The 21,345-nt window shown below is 37.3% G+C and overlaps 1 protein-coding gene across 5 annotated transcripts in view; it reads left to right on the forward strand.

Moving 5' to 3' along the window:
• HMCN1 (hemicentin 1) overlaps positions 1-21,345 on the forward strand; it is a 483,427-nt gene that overhangs the window by 365,252 nt on the left and 96,830 nt on the right. For all 5 annotated transcript variants that reach the window (XM_045452692.1, XM_045452695.1, XM_045452691.1 and 2 more), the window contains 7 exons: positions 965-1,078; positions 2,189-2,334; positions 6,172-6,322; positions 8,414-8,608; positions 10,123-10,236; positions 14,429-14,616; positions 15,809-15,905. In XM_045452692.1, coding sequence (XP_045308648.1) covers positions 965-1,078; positions 2,189-2,334; positions 6,172-6,322; positions 8,414-8,608; positions 10,123-10,236; positions 14,429-14,616; positions 15,809-15,905 — 1,005 coding nt within the window. The remainder of the gene's footprint in view (positions 1-964; positions 1,079-2,188; positions 2,335-6,171; positions 6,323-8,413; positions 8,609-10,122; positions 10,237-14,428; positions 14,617-15,808; positions 15,906-21,345) is intronic.

Here is a 21,345-nt window from a genome sequence, read left to right on the forward strand (position 1 = left end):
TACAAAGAATGGAAAAGTATTATCACTGGTTTTAAGAAATTTAGTTTTATGTGGAAGGGAGATAAGATGTATAAAAGTTAATTAACAACATGAATTCATGAATAATAATGGATTATGAATAGTCATGGAGATTGATAAATGAGATAGTGACAGATTTTATAAAAATTTAAAAGATAGAATGGCCACTGTGGGCCAAAGTGGTCAGGAAATGCTTTGATGCATTTGGAACTTGAACTAACCCTTAAGGAAAAATATAGAATTGTGTTGGTTGGAAATAAGAGATTTCAGATCCATCTGGATGACTAGTGTGGAAATGGTACAAAGTGAGAATGGCACATAGATATACAAAAGGCCTATCTATGCGCAAGTAATAATCTGTAGACTCCCCACCTCCCACTTGAGTGGAGGTGTGTGTGTGTGTGTGTGTGTGTGTGTGTGTGTGTGTGTGTGTGTGGGAGGGAGGGAGGTGGATAGGAGAAAAGGTCAGGAAGGAACATTGGGGTCATGTTTTGAATGCCTGGACTAGTGTTTTAACTTTATACTTTAGTCAATTGAGAACCAATGAAGATTTTTAAGGAGAATGGTACCATAATACAAACTGAGTTTTAGCAAGATCAGTCTCTACTGATAGGCCAAGTAGGTGAGAGGAAGATGACTAAAGCAGAAGACCTATTTATGAAGAGAGTGAAACAAAGACCTTAGCCAGAGTGTGTACAGGGGCATGGGAGGGTCAGGATGAGCATGAGAGTCATTACCACAGAGGATCACCGAGGACTTACTGACTCCTCACCCACTATGCAGTGCCCATGTATATTGTAGTTTGTCCTGTGTCACATGTCTATTACAGAATTGGCACATAGAAAAAGAAATATGTTAATAGTGAGAACTAAAACCCCTGATAGTTTGTGCATATTCTGTTGCCACTGTGACTTCAGAGGTTCTTTGGTGTTCCATGCTTTTTCAGGAGGTAGGACTCTGCAGATCCTAAATGCACAGGAGGACAATGCTGGAAGATACTCTTGTATAGCCACTAATGAAGCAGGAGAAATGATAAAGCACTATGAAGTGAAGGTCTACAGTAAGTCCTGAAAAAACACTACATTTCATATTTTCCTCAAGTTTTCTAACTTTTTCGATACTGTTTTTTATTATGGGCTCATAATTATTTATACTCATCATTAAAGCTTGTTGTCTATGCAGTTTCCTTCATTAAGATGGAAGTTGAATTAACATTGTACCCATGACCTCAATTGCTTAAAGATGTGAAGAGCGCATTCAGTCTGCTCACTAACCTCTTGTTGGAGAACTTTTCAGTGGTACTTCCTTATGTTTCTGTTTTTCCTTCTGAAAACCCTCTGGGCTGAGTTATAGTACTTTCATACACAAAATTGTTATTTAAATACACACACACACACACACACACACACACACACGTTCTAATCAATAGCTTAAGATGAGTTTATCAATGACTTTGGGCTGATCCACTGTATTTTGACCTGTACATAAAAAGCAAATCAAATCCTGGGGCACCTGGGTGGCTCAGTCAGTTAAGCATCTGACTTTGGCTCAGGTCATGATCTCATGGTTTGTGAGTTCAAGCCCCGCATTGGGCTCTGTGCTGACAGCTCAGAGACTGCTTTAGGTTCTCTGTCTCCTTATCTCTCTGCTCCCTCCCCAGATTGGACTCTGTCTCTGTCTCTCTCTCAAAAACAAATAAACACTAAAAAAAAAAAAAAAAAAGACAGCAAATCCTACCATTAACAGGGCCTACATTTCAGGATTTTGGTTTTGTTTTCGTTTTTAAAAAGGAAGAGAATCTTTCTGATTGTCTTTTATTCTTTGAATCAGCTCCTTTAATGACTGACAAAATACATTTTATGGGTCATGCTTGGACTGTGTCTGGGGACCTGGAAAAATGAAAGTAATGGTTCTGTGAAGCAATGGTTCTAATTAGACGCATTGGCAGTATTCAAATGAAGGGAAGAAGATATTTTCCTTCACATTTCCTTCACATCTGAACACTACCATTTCATAAGATGTGCTCTTGGGTCCATGGGAGAAGAAGAGCTTAGCAAATGCCTCAGTTATTTCCTTGTTTTCTTAAGTAATTGCCGGTGTGATTTCCATGATAGTCCATGTATATAAAAGAACCAGTGCTTACTCTAAGAATATTCATTTTTTCATGCAGTTCCACCCATCATCAATAAAGGGGACCTACTGGGGCCAGGTCTTTCCCCTAAAGAAGTGAAGATCAAAGTAAACAATACGCTGACTTTGGAATGTGAAGCTTACGCGATTCCTTCTGCCTCTCTCAGCTGGTACAAGGATGGACAGGCCAGTCACACATTTTTTTTTTCCTTTGCGAATAGTTTCTTAAAAACAAAAATGACCAATTAAGTTTAAAAAAAAAAAAGGAAAAAAACAGGCACCAGTAACTCAGAGAATCAATGTCACCTTATAACCAGCACAATCCCATGCTCCCAGAATATAAAACTGTTAGAAATTGAACCATTTCAACAATCTTAGCACTATTCCATCACAGGAAAGTTTAAAGGATTGTTTTTGTGGACATTAGCAGTCATCTATAAAACTCCAGCCACTTTCCCACTGAGGAACAGTTTTTGTGTTCTGTGGCTTTACAGTGTAAGCAAACTTTGTGGAGAAGAAACAGAACAGTGCTAAGCCAAATTAAAATGATATAACAAGGGTACTAAGTTTATTCAGAGTTTTCTCTGAAGACCTATAATTCTTTTACAAAAGGTAACCTGTTTTACATTATAAGAGGAAGAAAAATAGCTAACTGTGATGATTAAGTGCCCAATTCAGTTAACTAGGGGCAATGAGAAACTATAAATAATGACACTTCCTTCCATTATGTGATCTGACTTTCAGACTATACATCCTCATTTCTCATTCAACTTCTTTTCTTCCATGTATGTTTTAAAGATAGATGTGCTAGTGTTTTGACACCAAAGTAGACTCTTTTTTTGGCTGTTGTTAACACTGTGCTTAATAGAGATGTGGCATAACTAAGCTGCTGTTTGTCCTGTTATACACATAATCAACCAAATGGTCAGTTAAATTCCAGCTGTAGAAGTTCAAGTCAGAGTTAGGATTTAAGATGCAGACAGATATAGCTTTTTTTTTTTTTCAGATCACAGAGATTTTGCAATACTGGCAGCTAGAAAAAAAAATTGTCTCTTATAAAGTAAGCAGCTTCATCTGGTAGCCATTGGAGAGGAAAAATATGGAATTCCCACCATGTTCTGTTTATAGTGTCTTTTCTGACTGCAAGTACACTTCATGGTACAATATCAATTCTAGATGAGTTTGCTTGGAAACAATTCCTTTCTCCTTTGAAATCTTATTATTTTGTTTTTAATTTTATCTAGAACCTTTCTATTTGTTTTAGTTACAACGCATGCACACACATACACACACAAACACATACCCATGTGAACATTGACTAAAGACTAGAATCGTGCCAGGAATGAGGCATTTTCGTTTCTTTAAATATCATAATGAATGGTTAATTTACAGTTCCAAATCCAGACTCTGAAATTGATCCAGTTATGATGCTTTAGTTAAACTGCTAAATTTTTCAGGGTTTACCATTGGTTCTCTAAAATGTGTGCCCCCCAAAATACCAGTTTTTGTTTTCCATATCCTTTCTTCTTTGATTCTTCAGATAAGCAGCACTACTTCAGTAAAACAGCACTTTTGAGAAAATACACCAAACACATTGGTCATGTTAGCCACAATAAGTTTTAAATCTTTGAGTTATTTATTCATGCCTTAAAGGGTTTTTTAGCATAGAAAATTTAAATTATATTATTTTTATTTAAGTGATATAATGTTAATAATGATTTAGTTCCCAAATTATTTATTGAGCACATACTATTTCCTGGGCACGATTTAGATTCAGGGGATACAGCTATGAAGGAAACAGACAAAAGTCTCTCCTCGTGTCAAGTTTGGGGAGACAAACACTAAATAAACAAACCAGTGCAGCATATAATGTGCCAGATGGGGTAAATGTTATGGAGAAAATTCAGTCAGGAAGAAGAATAGTAAATATGCTCTCTTATTTATATAGGGAAGACCTCACTGGTAAGGTGATATTTGAGCAGAAACTCAAAGAAAATGCAGGAAACAGACATAAAATACCTGAGGGGAACATATTCTAAAGTAGATAGAATAGCAAGGACAAACATCCTAAGGCATTTTGGCTGAAGTGCAGTGATCCATGGGAGCACAGCAGTTGTGAGCAAAAGATTAATGGGGAGACAGATCATACTGCCTTGTAGACCAGTTGGCCTTTATTCTGGTAGGAAGTTACTGGAAAATTTTGAACACAAGAGCAATATGATCTGATTTAAGGTTTTAAAAGGGTTACGTTGGCTTCCATATTGAGAGAAGATAGAAAGAGTGGTCCAGAGGAGAGATGGTGACTACTTGGACAAAGGTGGTAGCAGGATGTGAGGGAAAACTGTAAGACAAAGATGAGCCCAAGATTTTGCATAAGATCAATAGGAGAGTGAGTTTAGATAGATAAGAGGTCTGAGGATTAAGCCTCAGGGACTCCAACATTTAGAGGTTGTGGGGCAGAGAGTGAAGTCCCCCAAAAGATAGGAGGGGGGGGAAAGTTTTTCAAAATGAACACAAATTAAATAAAAACTGAGAGAACTGACCAGTAAATTTAGCAACATGGATGTCATTGGTGATTCTGACAATGTCATTTTGGTCAAGTGGAGACTGTAAAAGTCTTATTGGAATAGATTCAAGAAAAGATGCATAGAAATGGAGACAGCATATGTAGAAAACATTTTAAAGTCATTGGCTATAAAGGGGAGTAGAAAAATGTGGAGTTAGGCTACATTCTAAAGAGATTTTTTTTAATGGGGAAAATTCTAGCATGTTGTATGCAGATTGAAATCATCCGGTGGAAAGAAATAATTTGATGATGATGCAGGTGACAGAGGACATAGTTGTTGGAGAGGTGTCTTTGAATAGACCACAGGATACTCAGAATGGACAGACCAGTGTTAACCAAGGTTAGACTTTTACCAGGGAAATAAAATAAAGGGAAAGAAGGCAAAAGGAGTTGAGGGCTTATGCAAGGAGCGATTGTCATAATAGACCTTCACCGGGTCAGGAAAAGAGTGAGTGGCAGTGAAAAGAGGTCTGTGGAGTGTGAGTCTTCCCTTGGGACCAAGAATTTATTGGAGTTGGGATGCTAGAGGAAGTAAGTTAGGAAGTTAGGAGGTAGTGGTCAGAGAGTGAGAACTTGAAAGTGAGATTATAAAGAGATGTGGTTACTGGTAATTACAAGGGTGAGTATGACTGGCTGAGTGGCTGAGAGAGGATTGGGGACAAAAAATTAAAGGAGAGGAGGTCAGGGAGCTGAGAGCACACAGCATTGGATAACTGTCTATGTGGGAGTTGAAATCACCAAGAATTATGAGAAAAGTATCATTAGAAAGAATGACAGTGAGCCAGGAGCTTAAAGCCTTGAAGGAATAAGAGGGAACTTAGTGTAAATGGAAATGTTTAGAAGGCGAGAAATGTTCTATTAAGTGTAGGTGATGTTATTAATAAAACATTGTAATATAAATATCTGTAAGTTAGTGTGCCATATAAGTATAGTAATACTGTGAATCAAACACTGTAACATAAATATCTCTAGGTTACAAATTTCCATTTATGAAGTAATAATGTTTCTGAATGACCAATAAGTGATATTTAGATCAAATGAGAATATTCATGCCCCCAATCTTTCATTTAAAAACTCTGAAATTTTCTACAGAATTATAGTAAAAGATATGCTTTTTTAGTACAATGTGGAATCAGCTGATAAATAATTTTTTCCAACATGGATAGATATGGTATGTAAAAATGTTTTTTTATCATACAATAGATTTGATATATAAATGTACCACCCAGAAATAACCGGGCACAGAGGTAAAGTATATAAGCAATATTTTCAACAAATAAAAATGTGATTACTCAAAAAGTTTAATTAAAGTAAATTAATTAAATTATTGTTATCTCGAGTATTGGAAATGTAATTTATTTTTATTTATTAAAATATCCTAAAAAGTAGCAGCTGTATGGTCTCTTAGAGGATTTATTAGAATACTTCATGGTAACATTATTATAATTGAATCACAGCCTCTTAAATCAGATGATCATGTTACTATTGCTGCAAACGGACACACACTTCAAATAAAGGAGGCTCAAATATCAGATACTGGACGCTATACTTGTGTAGCATCTAACATTGCAGGTGAAGATGAACTGGATTTTGATGTGAATATACAAGGTAATGATAAGATGCTTATTGTGTATAATTTAACTTATATGATCTATCAAAGCAATGAAAAAGAGATTCGACTTATTTTATTTTACTTTTTTTTAATATAATTTATTGTCAAATTGGCTTACAGATAACACCCAGTGCTCACTGGTTTATTTTAAATACCTATCTTTGTGTTGACAATAAAAAAAATTCAGGGGCGCCTGGGTGGCGCAGTCGGTTAAGCGTCCGACTTCAGCCAGGTCACGATCTCGCGGTCCGGGAGTTCGAGCCCCGCGTCGGGCTCTGGGCTGATGGCTCAGAGCCTGGAGCCTGTTTCCGATTCTGTGTCTCCCTCTCTCTCTGCCCCTCCCCCGTTCATGCTCTGTCTCTCTCTGTCCCAAAAATAAATAAACATTGAAAAAAAAAATTAAAAAAAAAATTCATTATTGAACACTGGAACTTGAGAAATTGAGGAAGAAATAATACATTATTCAGGGTTACTTCTATTATTTTTATGTTTCCTTCTGGTATCTTTTTGTAAGGTATACTTCATTTATAAATCAGGGTCACATGATACAGACTTTTCTATTACATGCGCTTTCCCCTAATATTTTTTTTCATGAAGGTTTTGTTTGATAGCATTTACATGGAAGGCAAGAAAGTAGTAAAGTATGGAATTTTAAATGGTCAGACTTGAAATTGAATGATGATTTAGGCTCTTACAAACTTTTTGACTTGGGCAAGTTTTAAGCCTTAGTTTCCATGTTTTGAAATTAATGCCTTAATTTAAAAGGGCTCCTGGGTGGCTCAGTCATTTTAGAGTTCAACTCTTGATTTTGGCTCAGATCATGATCTCACAGTTGGTGGGTTCGAGCCCTGTGTCAGGCTCCACACAGTCCTAAATAACATAAAATATGTAAAAGTTTCATGCACTAGGGTCGCTCAGTCAGTTAAGCAACCAACCCTTGATTTCGGCTCAGGTGATGATCCCACTGTCCTGGGATCGAGCCCCATGTTGGCTCCACACTGAGCATGGATCCTACTTGAGATTCTCTCTCTCTCTCTCTCTCTCTCTCTCTCTCTCTCTCTCTCCCTCTCCCTCTCCCTCTCCCTCCCTCCCTCCCTCCCTCTCCCTCTCCCTCTCCCTCTCCCTCTCCCTCCCTCTTCCTCTCCCTCTCTTCCTCTGCCCCTCCCCTGCTTGCGTGCGAGCGTACACACTCTTTCTCTCTCTAAAATAAAATAATAAAATAATAAAATAGAAAAGTATGTAAAACTCTTAGAAAAACGTTTAAGAAGTGGTACCTGCTATAGTTGTTGATATTGTTACTTTTGTGCTTTTATATATGCTTTTTATAACATGCTCTTTAATGATGTACCCATTTTATCAGTTGAGTATTAAAATATGTATTTAACTACACTTCTATTGTTGAATGTCTAGGTTGTTTCCAAGTTTTCACTACTCATGTGATGCTTCACTGAACATCTTTATACATAAAACTTTTGGACATCTGTGGTTTTTCATAAGTTACTAATAGTGGAAATTTTAGGTCAAGTGTTGTACACTTTTTTAATACTTTTGATGTGCAGGAAAATTGCCTTCTAGAAAGTTCATGCTTGTCCCTCAGAAATGTTTGAGAATGTCCTATTATTTTTGCTAATGCAGTTATCAATCCTGATTGCATAACTTCTTTAGTCTTCTTAGTAAGACAAATCATTGGCAAATGATCTCTGTTGAGCTAGAATTTTTTTAATGGTTCCTCAAAATTTAGTTTTTCCCACTATGATCATATTCCTAGCCATGCATATTATGGCATATCTTCCCTGAAAATAGGCCTCTTCATCTTCCAAGACCTTTAATAGGGAGAGCAAAGCATGAGCATGGCATTTTGAGCCCCATATTTCTTGTTCTTCCACATGAAAACCAACTCTGACTGCTGTCTACTACATTTTTTGGCTCAGGACTCGAGTTGGTAGGTGTGTAAGTACTGGAAAATATTTTCTCATTGTCTAATTTATTACATTTACAAGTCATTCTTGTGAAAATACAGCCAAGATCTTTGTTTAATTAACCCGAGCATTCACATGTGTCTAACATGTTGTGTCTTTCCTCCATAGTTCCTCCAAGTTTTCAGAAACTCTGGGAAATAGGAAACATGCTGGATGCTGGCAGGAGTGGTGAAGCCAAGGATGTGATCATCAACAATCCCATTTCCCTTTACTGTGAAACAAATGCTGCTCCTCCCCCAACACTGACATGGTACAAAGATGGCCGCCCTCTGACCTCCAACGATAGAGTGTTGATTCTACCAGGTAATGATGGCTATGAACCGAGTGAAACGTGGGGTCTTTGCCAAGTGTGTTTCTCCTTATTTATTAGTTCAGTTGAGTTGATCAGCTTTCTGGCCATGTAATTTAACCGACACAAGCTGCCAAATGCCCCTCGTATCTGTGAACCTTCAAGCTAAGAGCGTAGGCTGAGAATTTGACAATGGGCTGGCATACCTTAGGTTATTTTCAGATCTGCTACAGAATCATTCTGTCAACTTAAGAAGTTCTTTGGCTTCCTTCACACTCCATGTCTCTAATGGTGTGATGAGATCATCAGTTCAGTTTCTACACATTATTAATGATAAATTCTAAAATCTGCTTGCAAATAGTTGCTATTCACTTTATTAAATGCATTTTTCATAAATCAATAGTTATGATTATTAATTTCAAATATTTTAGTTATTGCATGGTTTATTGATGGAAAAGAAGATGTTTAAATTGTTGTGGAATTAATAACCTTTTCAAGGCTTCTCTTTTAACAAACATTCAAAGAAGCTTGTCAAAATGTACCAAATTGTACACTTAAGGTCAGTGTAGTCCATGGCCTGTAAACTTGATTTCAATGAAATAAAAGACTGTCTTGAAAAAATTTTTAAAAAGGTGACTAAATACAAATGTTAGCTAAATGTTGTGATACATGATCTGAAATTGGATGTAGGCTTGGAGGAAAATTTTTATAAAAGATTGTAACAATAATGAAATTTGAATACGAACTGTGAGTTCAATAGTAGTTTTGTGTTCATTTTAAGTCTCCTTATTTTGATCACTGTACTATGATTATATAAGGGATCATTCTTGTTCTTATGAAATACAGATTTATGAATATTTAGGGAGAAAAGGGCACCATGTTTCCAACTTACTCTCAAATGGTTCAGAAAAAAGATTGTATGTATAAATAAATAAATAAATAAATAAATAAATAAATAAATAAAGTATATATAGAGAGAACTAAAATAAGTGGAATGAAATATAAATGGTAAACATAGGTAAAAATTTGTTACACAATTATTGAAACTTTGAGTTTGAAAATATATCTGTGAAATGTTTTAAAAATATGCACTTATTCTTTTAAATCTGTATGTATTATAATATACTTTATAACTTTTGCATCTCTGGCTCTCACTTTCTCAAACCTGTACCTGCCTCAGACATTGTAAACTTCTTTTACATATGTTCAAAACTGTAAAATTAAGAAGTCACTACATAATAACATTCCACATGAAATATGATGAGACAGAGCAATATTACCCTCTTGGGAAGAAATAACACGAGCTATTTGTCTCTCAGGAGATGTGATTCGTATATTGGATCACTTATCAATAATGCAGTGTTTGTTATAAAAATGGTATGTCAGATTAAAACTGAACCATTAGATGAAATAAGAACCTTGAAAGAAAATGTAAGGAAGTCATTAGACCTGAAAAACTGCGTCTCTGTTTATGACCAGTGTTCACTCTAGGATTTAGAGAAGTAAATATATTGGGATCTGTTTTCAGGTGGGCGAGTGTTGCAGATTCCCCGAGCTAAAGTAGAAGATGCAGGGAGATATACATGTGTGGCTGTGAATGAGGCCGGAGAAGATTCCCTTCAGTATGACGTTCGTGTACTCTGTGAGTCTTTGTTTGTTGTGCATTCTTTCACTCAAAAAAATTTTTGGAGGAACTAATGTTTGCACGATGTTGCACTGAGCACTTTAAAGACTGTAAAGATAATCAGAAAGTGATAGAGCTACTGAGGAATTAATTATCTTATACAAATTGAGAACATATTAGTTAGGACTCCTGAAGTGTCAGGTAACAAACTGGCTTCAACCAAAAAAAAAGAGAATTCATTGACTCAGAAGGCGAAAGAGTCCCAGGGTAGATCTGACTTACATCATAACTGATTTCTGTGGCTCAAAAGAGGTCAAGCAGATTTAACCTTCCTCTTTCTCTTGGTTTTTTTTCCTACTAGCATCACTCTCCGGGGGGGAGGGGATCCCCCAGATTGACAAGTTGGCCCCCAGGAGCTCTACTCTTACAACTTTCTAATTTCACATCCAAATGAAAGCCTTTCTTAGTATTTACAACTGAAGTCCTAGAATTGGATTTTCATGGCTTTAATTGGCCAAGCATGAATCACATTTCTACCTGTGAACCAATCATAGCAGCTAAGCGGGCTGTTTAAGGCCTAGTTTATGTGCCTATCTTTAGACTGCAGTGATCTCCATCTGAATGCATGAACTGAGAATGGAAGAAGTATTGTACCTTGAAGAGAAAAGAGAGGTGATGTCACTAGAAGCAGAAACAAGTAGTTGCTTCCATTAGAAGAGACCGATCTAGAGAGGTGGCAGTGGGAATGTACAGGACGCCATCAGCATGAAAGAGTTTAGATTTTATTCTGAGTGATTAAGAAAATGGTGGCAAGAATAATAAAAATAAAAGATGTAGGAAAACAACATTATTTGGGAAGAAGGAAGTCAATTTTGTTTTGGACATGTTGAATTTGGCATGTTACAAGATAAAGATACCTAGGTATAATATTGAAAGGGTCGTTGGAAATAAGAAACTTCAGCACAGAGAGAGACTGAACTAAGAATGTAGATTTGATAGTTATCCACAAACAGGTGACATTCAAGGGCACGAGATTTCCAACAGCAAGGCTTATAGATAGAGTAGGAGAAGATGAAAAGAAGTTTGTGGTGGGATTGTTAACAAGTAGGGAAAAGGAAAAGGAAAACAGAGTTAGAGAAGAAACAATCTGAGAAGTTCATGAAAAGCAGTAAACTACATACTATTCTATCACAGAATCCAAGGCATGGAAACGGTTATCAAGAAATGGATCTAGTATTGACCGCTAAAGCAAATTTAAGAAAAGAAAAACTTAAAAAGTCCATTTGGCTTTAAAACTAAGAAAGCATTGATATGATTCAAAAGATTGATTTAGATACTGTGGTATGGTACAAAGAAAGCCACAGGACAAAAGGATTAATCTTGAGCAACTAATCAGAAAGAAAACAAATATAGAGTACTGTTAAGACATTTTGCAGAGGATGGAAGAAATGGAGTAGAATTTTAGGACAAACAGCTTGTTTGAGAAAACATATTTAAGAAAGATTTGAGCTTGCTTATAGACCACAGAAGGTGATCCAACAGAACGGGACAAATTAAAATTGCAAGTGTGTGTGTGGATGGGGGAGGGTGGTGTGCAGGAATTGATGGACCAAGACCCTAGAACAGGTGAAAAATTCAATCTAGGAACCAAGAGGAGTTAATTAGCCTTTCGTGGTAATGAATTGCCATTCATTGGAATGGTTAGGAGAGAAATGGGGAAATGCATATCAAATGTCTTTAGTCCTTTTCATTAAGTATGAGAGCAAGAAAAACAGTGGCAGGGGTGTTTGGGTCTGCAGAAAACAGAGAAGTTTAGTGATTACCACCATAGAGGATGTGATGGACAGTCAACTGTTGAAATTAGAGCCATGTGGCTCAGTTATTCCTTTCTGCAGCCACCCTTCCTTCCACAGCATCCCCAGTAACCTGGAGGTAGAGGTAAAATAATAATAATAATAATAATAATAATAATAATAATAATAATAATAAGTGTGCTCTATCTGGGTGGGGCGGGGTTGTGCCACAAGGTAAACAGGTATATATTGTGGAAGCACTGGAGGGCAGAAACTAGTGAGACAGAGCATCACCAAAATGACCCCTATGAGGTCTGGGCAGGGCAAGAGGGAAAATGATGGAATTTAGCTGATGGTTGATTATAAGTGAGGAAAGATTAGAAAGGCTAGAGTTTTCAGTGCAAACAAAGAGCAGCTTAGGAAGGAAGCCTGAAAAGAGGTGGAAGAAAGAACACTAGAGTTCCAAATTCATATATTTGACAAGTATCTGTTGATTGCTCAATTATGTGCCAGGCACTAAGGACATAGTAGTGAATATCCTAGACATTGGTCCTTCTTCAGGGAGCTTATAACTTGCAAAGGGAAGAGGTGTTAATATTGAGTGGTCCAAGGTATGGCTGTCTAGGACTGGCTGACGTGGAGTAGAGATGAACTAATTAGGGTTGGATGGGTCATCAAGATAGACCTTAAAGTCTATGAGATAGTGGTAAGAAAAAAAAAAGAAAATCAGTACTAACATGACCAAGAAGTGTGAAGGAGTATCCTAGACCACATGACTTAATTTGACCTAAGTTTGGAAAGAGTTTAGGGCACAGTGGAAGAATCTGATAAAGAAGCAAGATAATGTGGTATTGGGAAGGACTGGGAGTCAGTGAAATTGAAATGGAACCTGGGGGGTGAGTACTCAAAGGTAGATGTTCATCCCTTCAGGCTATTTTAATTAAGAGGAAGTTGCACAGCATGATGGAGATAAGTTTAGAGAGCTGGAACAAAACAAAAAATAGAAACTGTACCCCAAATTCTGTCTAAATTAGGGATGTTTCACAGTGTTTGAGGCTCACCTTCTATGTGCTACTCCAAGGTTCTCTACTGAGAATGATTCTGAATGGTGTAAGCCAGCTGATGGGTCAACACAGCTGGAGGAGCAGGTCAAAGAAAGAGCTCTGGACCTCTGGGACCTCCAGGACCTCCGGGATCTCCTGATGGTTCAGCCCCAGGCAGAAGTTGAGGAAAACATAGAATCTTTATGTCCCAACATCCCATTTGTTTAGTTTTCCTGGTATTGGGGTTAGTGACAGGCACATTTAATCTGAAGTTCAAGTTCAGTTTTTACTAATCTGCAGTTCAAGTTATATTTTATGTTATCTAGAGTATAGTAAAAATCATATAACTTTGAATATGAAAATTTGCATTTAAAGTAACATTGAAATTCTAATATGTACCTTGTAGCCTTGGTTATTTTCTTTACAGACTTTCAGTTTAGTTTTTGAAAGACCCAAATACCACAGGACTGTATCTACATTAAATATATAGTCTTTACTGATTGCTAAAGTTATGGTATATTATAAGAGAATGAAACAAAATAACTAAGCTTTCCAAATAAAATAAAATGATTGTTCACTTTGAAGATAAATTTTCTACATTTACAACAGCAAGCCAATACATGTGTTTCTAGTTTATGAAACATTTCCATTTTTTAAAATTTTATGGGTAATATGATTTTTCATAATGGATTAGTCTAACATAAGATAGGTATGCACCTGGATTCTGTGGTATTATTTTAAATGCAAATGAATATATGCAGGAAAATCTAGAATGTGACTCCTCAAACTTTAGTGTACATCAAGATCACCTGAACAAATTTCTTGGCCTCTCTAAAGATGCCCATTGAAGAGGTCTGAGTGGGCCCCCCAAATTTGTCTCTAACCACGCTCCCAGATGATGCTGATACCATGGACACTGAGGCTGCAGAAACACACTTAAGAAGCCCAGATAATTCCCTTGCAAAATGAAACCAAATCTGTACATTCCAAATACACTTTAAAGATGTAATTGATCTGGCTTGTCTAGGTGACCAGACTTAAATATTCATTCATGCAGATTCTACTTATATGTATGCTTGAAAACCCAGAAGGCATAGTGGAAGGGGCTGAGAGAGAAACAAGGTCAGATAATTTGGAGAAGGATTGGGATTGAGCTAAATGGGAACGAAAGTCGTGGAAGAGGTTAGTCCAGGATAGGTAAACCCAAATTCACACCATTTTTATCATCACCCTAAGTTATTGGTGTAAAATGTTTCTTCTTCAACTTTGCTCTTCTGTTATCATGCCATACTTTTGAAAACTGCCACAAGATTAGAATAACTGAGAAAAGACCTTATCTCCTGTCATTATCTTTTTGTTGCAATCATTTATTAGTGCCACCGATTATTAAGGGAGCAAGTAGTGACCTTCCGGAAGAGGTCACCGTGCTGGTGAATAAGAAGACATTGATGGAGTGTTTATCCAGTGGCAGCCCCACACCAAAGAATTCCTGGCAAAAAGATGGACAGCCCTTGCTAGAAAATGGGCATCATAAATTTCTATCTAATGGAAGAATTCTTCAGGTAAAAGTAAAAAAATCTTATTTTTAAAAAGCTGTTTCACTTTGTATTTTATAAGAAGTCTTTTTCACTTTTAAAAGATACTTTTGTTGGTTTGTAAATATTATGTTTATAAAAATAACTAACCATAAGAAGAATGTAAAATAAAATTCTTTATTCTATACTCCCTACCAGAGGGGACCACTATTTTCTTTAAGTTTTTATTTAAATTCCAGTTAGTTAACATACAGGGTGATACTAGTTTCAGATATATGATTTAGTGATTCAACACTTGTGTACAACACCCAGTGCTCATCACAACAAGTTCCCTCCTTAATTTGCATCCTCTGTTTAACCCATCCCCCTACCCCTCTCCCCTCTGGTAACTATCAGTTTGTTCTCTAGAGTTGAGTCTGTTTCTTGGTTTGCCTCTTTCTGTTTTCCCTATGATCGTTTGTTTTGTTTCTTCAGTTCCACATATGAGTGAAATCATATGGTATTTGTCTTTCAGAAGTGGCCACTATTACACTTTTGTGTGAACTCTTACAAAAATTGTCTGTACTTTTGACACATGCACACCCCTAAATTTACTACAACACGGACCTTGTGATAAAAACCACATTATAAGTAAATTATTATAATCCTTTCTGTAGTCTATTTCTGATGATAAAATCCCAGGTGGTGTAAGGTTCCCTGTAGATCAACACTTCCCCTGTGTTAGTAAAGAATTGGTAATAAATAATGAAAACCACATAAATATCCCAAATTGCTGTTCACTAATGGCCATGTGTATATTTTTCTTGGGTGCCTTGGTGGCTCAGTTGGTTAAGCATCCAACTTAGGCTCAGGTCATGATCTCGCGGTTCATGGGCTCAAGCCCTGCGTCAGGCTCTATGCTGACAGCTTGGAACCTGGAGCCTGTTTCAGATTCTGTGTCTTCCTCTCTCTCTGCCCCTCCACACCCCCACCTCTCAAAAATAAATAAACATTAATTCTTTTAATTTGCCTTTTCTGATTGGAAATCTTTGTAAATAAATATTTGATTGACCTAATAAAAGCTGGCATCAGCACTATTATACACAAAAATTTCTTTTTCTTGTGCTCATCTGGTATTAATCAGAAAAGGTATGTGATATTTATTCTGAAACATAATGATGAATATGAAAAGTTGCTTTATTAAAAGTTTCAGTTGAAATGTCTTCATCTTTTTCCTTAGATTCTGAACACTCAAATAACAGATATCGGCAGGTATGTGTGTATTGCTGAGAACAGAGCTGGGAGTGCCAAACAATATTTTAACCTCAATGTTCACGGTAAGAGCTCAGTTCCAATAACGTTTCTTAGCATACGCTGGAAAAAGCACGAAAACTGTGTTTTGGATTATGTGGACTTCTTTTGTATTTTTCACTTGAATAATGTGTGGAGTCTGCATTTATTCAATCTCCTATGTTCTTCCCATCACAACCAGTAGGATTATAAAGTACAAATCTTCTAGGAAGCCTGTTATTATATTATTTCAGTCCCTTAGGATAAACTAGTTACTTTGAAAGTGAAAAAAGAATCAAAATTTGAAACTCCCCCAAATTTTTTTGTTTTTATGAAGTTAGACCCAAATATAGCTCTTCTACTTATAAAAATTTACCCACTAACCCTGATCGGAACCAGTTTCTGTCCTCAAAAGTAGAATTCATGTTGAGTTATATCCTCTAGTACCATTAGGTATACTCCCTGGAAAAGAAAAAGTCATTTGGGTAGTTAAATAATTCTCAAAATCCATCAGTACACCTATATGCTAGACACTGCATAAATACTAATTTTCTGGTAAAAAGCTATTGAGATACTATTTAGGCAAGTGTGGAAAAAAAGAAAGCAGTTGGATGTCAACTGCAAATGATTAATCCTATTTTCATGACCCACATCTGTTTGGGAATATTAAATTGGAAATGGTGAACAATCATCGTAAAAGATTTCCTTTGCATGTGGGATGCACATACAGAATCCTAGCCCATGTTGGAAATAGCTGAAATTTGACATTTCATGAAAAATTTCTCCCTCCAAAGTACTTTTATTTAGCATCATGGATATTCTTCCATGGTGTGATTTGTAGGGAATATTGGCGTCCAGCCTCGTTTGGTGTTTCTGTAACAAATATTTGAAACATTTTTATCTTTGTATTCCCAGTACCTAGCACAATGGGTAAAACACAGTAGGTGCTTAATAAATATCTTCACAATTTTTTTTTAATTAGTACATCTAAGCAAAACACAAAACAATGTGCTGTGAATTCTCAAGAGTAATTAAATAAATATGATCATTGTGAAAGCATACATTCTAATCTGTAAAGGGCAGTAGAGTAAATGTTGAAAATAAAAATGTTGATTATTTTTTGATTCCCAAAGCAGAATTAATTTTTCCTCCTCCGTGTGATCAAAACCCCCATTATAGCAATTACATATATTGCCTTGTGCTAGTTATCTTTATGTCTGTATCTTCATCCCCAATCCTACAACTCTTTTATAGATGTTATAGGCAAATAGTCATTTCTTACAGATCTTGGTCTCCCTGAACCTATCTATAGTTGTTGTAGTTGCAAAATAAATAGTTGGTGTTTTTTCATATCCATTGCCTCTTCTTTTTTTAAGTCAATTTTTTTTTAATGTTTATTTGTTTTTGAGAGAGAGAGAGAGTGCAGGCAGGAAAGGGGCAGAGAGAGAGGGAGACACAGGATCCAAAGCAGGCTCCAGGCTCTGAGCTGTCAGCACAGCTCTAACTCAGGAACTGCAAGATCAAGACCTGAGCCAAGTCTGATGGTTAACGCCCCCCATTGCTTCTTCCTAATGCATAGCAAAAACACCTGAAGTGGGAACCTTGCTACCTGGAGAGGCGGCAGCCACTAGAGTTTACCCTTAAGGACTGGAGTTTGGGAGGGTGTTTCCTCGTTCATCAGTTAATGATACTTTGAACCCCAATTACAGTCAGGAACCCATACTTACAATTAGAAAATTCATTTCGGAGAGACATAATTTAAATTATCTTCACTTAAAACCATACCACCTGTTATCTCCCACTACAACAATGCTTGCTTCTTTTGGACTCTGACTGTCTGCGGGCCCTTGGGTTTTCAGCTCTCTGTGTTCACTCTCCTTCATGTCCAGCTTAACTGTTAATGGAAGAGCATTTCAGCCACCTCTCTTGGTCTTTTTATTGCTCTTGTTCAGTAAAAGCTCAGCTCTGCCTCTAACAACACAACATATCTTCCGCTTGATACCTACTAGGTGCTGTGCCAAGTTTTTACGTATGCTATTTCACTTAGTTATCTCAATAATCCCGGGTGGTTGGTACCATTTTATACCTCTTTTACAGATGAAAAGGCTGAGGTCTAGTGAGATTAAGTTACGTGCCCAAAGTTACAGAACTGGCAAATACAGTGCCAGGATTTTAACTTAGGTAGTCTCATTCTAGAGGTTTTAAACTTAGCTATTTTGCTGTGTTACCTCTCAGTAAATTCCACAGCTGACCATACCTGCACCTCTGACCATACCTGCACCTAGGTGGCTAACCATGGCTGGAGGAACCCTTGGAGTCAGGAACATCAGTGCCTATAAATTGATAGGTATCATCTTGAACTGGGCTCTCCATACTGCCTGGGCTCCTCCTCTTATGTCTGCTCCCTAGTGACTCTCTCTCACCTTCATCCCTCTCTTCAGATGACCCCTGGCTTAGCGGGCTCGGGCTGCCATAACAAAATGCCAGAAACTGTGTGGCCTAAACAAGGGAAATTAATTTTCTCACTGTCTGGAGGCTGCAAAGTACAAAATCAAGGTTCCATCAGGGTTTGCCTTCTGGTAAAGGTTCTTGCTGGCTTGCTTTGGCCACTTTGTCCCCACAAGGCCTTTTCACTGAGCACACATGGCCAGAAAAGCAAGGAAACTCTCTGATGTCACTTCTTATAGGGACAACAATCCTTAATATCAGGGCCTCACCCTTACAACCCCATTAAGCTTAATTATTTCCTTAAGGGTACCATTTCTAAATACAGCCACAGTGAGGGTCAGGGCTTCAGTATACGAATTGGGAGTGGAAGGGCAAGGCTGGGTATGTACACATTCAGTCCATAAACAGCCCCCTCTCGCTTTCTGTCAGTAAATGCCCTCACCTCCTGTTTTACAGAGAAAAGAGAAGGCATAGCCCAGAAACCACCTCAAATTCCTACCATCAAATGGAGCGTACTACCACCATCTGTTAGTGCCACTTCTTTCCCCATTACCACAGAAGATCGAAGCATCCCTCTACCTTCCAAAGGCCAAAGACTAACTTGACTCTAGACCCCTGTCCACTGCCTCCTCCAAAAGCTCATCATCTCCTCTCTTTCTCTTGAATATTGAAATTCTCCCTCTTTGTGGCTCCTTCCCAACAGCACTTAAATTTACTTATATCTTCCATTTTTAAACAACAACAAAATATTCCCCTTGGACTTAAACTTTCTCTTCAGCTGCCTCCCTCGCTTTCTCCCCAATTTCAAAACAAGCCTTTCTAATAACTGTATATATTTAATGTCTCCATTTCCTCGCTCCCACTCACTCATTCCACCACTGTATTCCAAATTTCACCTTCACATCACCAGTGAAACTGCTCACTGAATTCATCAAATGACATCCTTGTGTCCAAGAGGCACTTCCTGGATTTATCGTTTTTATTTCTGTGCATTTGACATGCTTGCCACTATCATTTTCAACTATACTCTTCTCTGGCTTTTGTGACACCTATACCCCTTATTTATACCCTGCCTTTTGGGTGTCATCCCTGACTCCTTCTCCTCTTCCTTAAATTTTATCCTCAAAACATCAAGTCCTAAAAATTCTATGAAATGTCTGTAAGTCCATTCACTTTTCTTAATCCTTTTTGACACCATCCCAGGCATAGCTACCAACATCTGTCACACATTTTACAGCACTGGTCTCCTCACTGGCCTTTCTGAATCCCTTCTAGCCTCATAATTTGTTCTCTCCACGGTGGCCAGATTGATATCTTAATTTCTGATTAAAACGCTCTTCAGCTCCCCATTCTTGAGGCTGTATTTCAGCATTCTTTTTTTTTTTTTAATTTTTTTTTTAACGTTTATTTATTTTTGAGACAGAGAGAGACAGAGCATGAACGGGGGAGGGGCAGAGAGAGAGGGAGACACAGAATCGGAAACAGGCTCCAGGCTCTGAGCCATCAGCCCAGAGCCCGACGCAGGGCTCGAACTCACGGACCGTGAGATTGTGACCTGGCTGAAGTCGGACGCTTAACCGACTGCGCCACCCAGGCGCCCCTTAGCATTCTTAATGAATGGGTCCCAGAGACCTTATAAGATCTTACCTTTGGGAGCGCCTGGGTGGCTCAGTCAGTTAAGTGTCTGACTTCGGCTCAGGTCTTGATCTCACAGTCCGTGAGTTCAAGCCCCATGGCGGGCTCTGTGCTACAGCTCAGAGTCTGGAACCTGCTTCAGATTCTGTGTCTCCCTCTCTCTCTGCCCCTCCCCTGCTCATGCTCTATCTCTGTCTCTCAAAAATAAATAAACCTTAAAAAAAATGAAAAAAAAAAAAAGATCTTACCTTTGCTTAGTCCTTTAATTCTCTGTGCATCTCCCCTACTTTGTTCTTCAAACTCTGGTCACACTAGTCTTCTAGGTGCTGTGTTCTTTTCTCCACTTGGATCTTTGTATATGCTGTGCCTTCTTTCTGGAAGTACACCCATTTTCTGTCTTTCACTTAACTTATTCTTGTTCATATTTCAGTATCTTCTTCAATGTCACTTCCTCCTCCTGATCCCCAGATTAGGATAGTTCCCTGTTGTTACCCACTCTTCTGATTGACTCTTATCACATTTGTAATTATGAGGCAGTATAGAACAGTGGCTAAGAATAAGGGCAATTGAGCCAGACAACAGTCTTTAGGTCTCTTCCAGTAACTAGTTGTGAAGCCTTAGGCAAGATGCCAACTTTTCTGTCTCCACTTCCTTATCTCTAATATGAGGATAAGAACTGTATTTAACACATAAGGTTGTATGGGGAGTCAATAGTATATGTGAAATGTATGTGTGATGGTATTTGTGCAGTGTTTAGAACAGTGCCGAGCACAGCATATCCATTCAAAAAAATGTTAGCTGTTATTTTTAGTTCAATGTCTGTCTTTAATGTCAAACTATTAACTCTATGTGGGCATTATCTATTACATTTTCACACTGCATCAGCACTTAGCACAATGTCTGAAATACAGTAAATATTTAATAAATGTCTAATAAATGAATGATGAATGAATATTAAAATTAATTAGTGGGTGAAAAATAAACAACCATGTGATAGTAAAAGAAATTTTACCTTTTTGATGTTTTGCTTTTGTTTTTGATGTTGTTTTAAGACCTTCATCTTAATATAATGAGTGTTCTGTTAATTGCATTCATGTCTCTCATTATTGGCCTGAACAAGACCCATTTTTACTTTTATTTATTAATCAGTTCATTTTTATGCCCATTTCTTGCTCCTGTTTACCCTCTCCTTTCATAGAAAACCATTCGAATGTGTTAAGATGTTATACCATCTATGTCTGTGTATTCTTATAAAAATCTATTCCATATACGTATGTTTTAATATGCATAAATAGCATTGCATTATTAATCCTATTCTTTTTTATTCCACTTTTTCTTTGCACTGCTTTTGCTTTTGGAAATCTTTTTTTGTTTTGAACAATAAACCATAACATTGTTTATTTC

Source organism: Leopardus geoffroyi, chromosome C3, assembly GCF_018350155.1.
Source record: "Leopardus geoffroyi isolate Oge1 chromosome C3, O.geoffroyi_Oge1_pat1.0, whole genome shotgun sequence".
NCBI lineage: Eukaryota > Metazoa > Chordata > Mammalia > Carnivora > Felidae > Leopardus > Leopardus geoffroyi.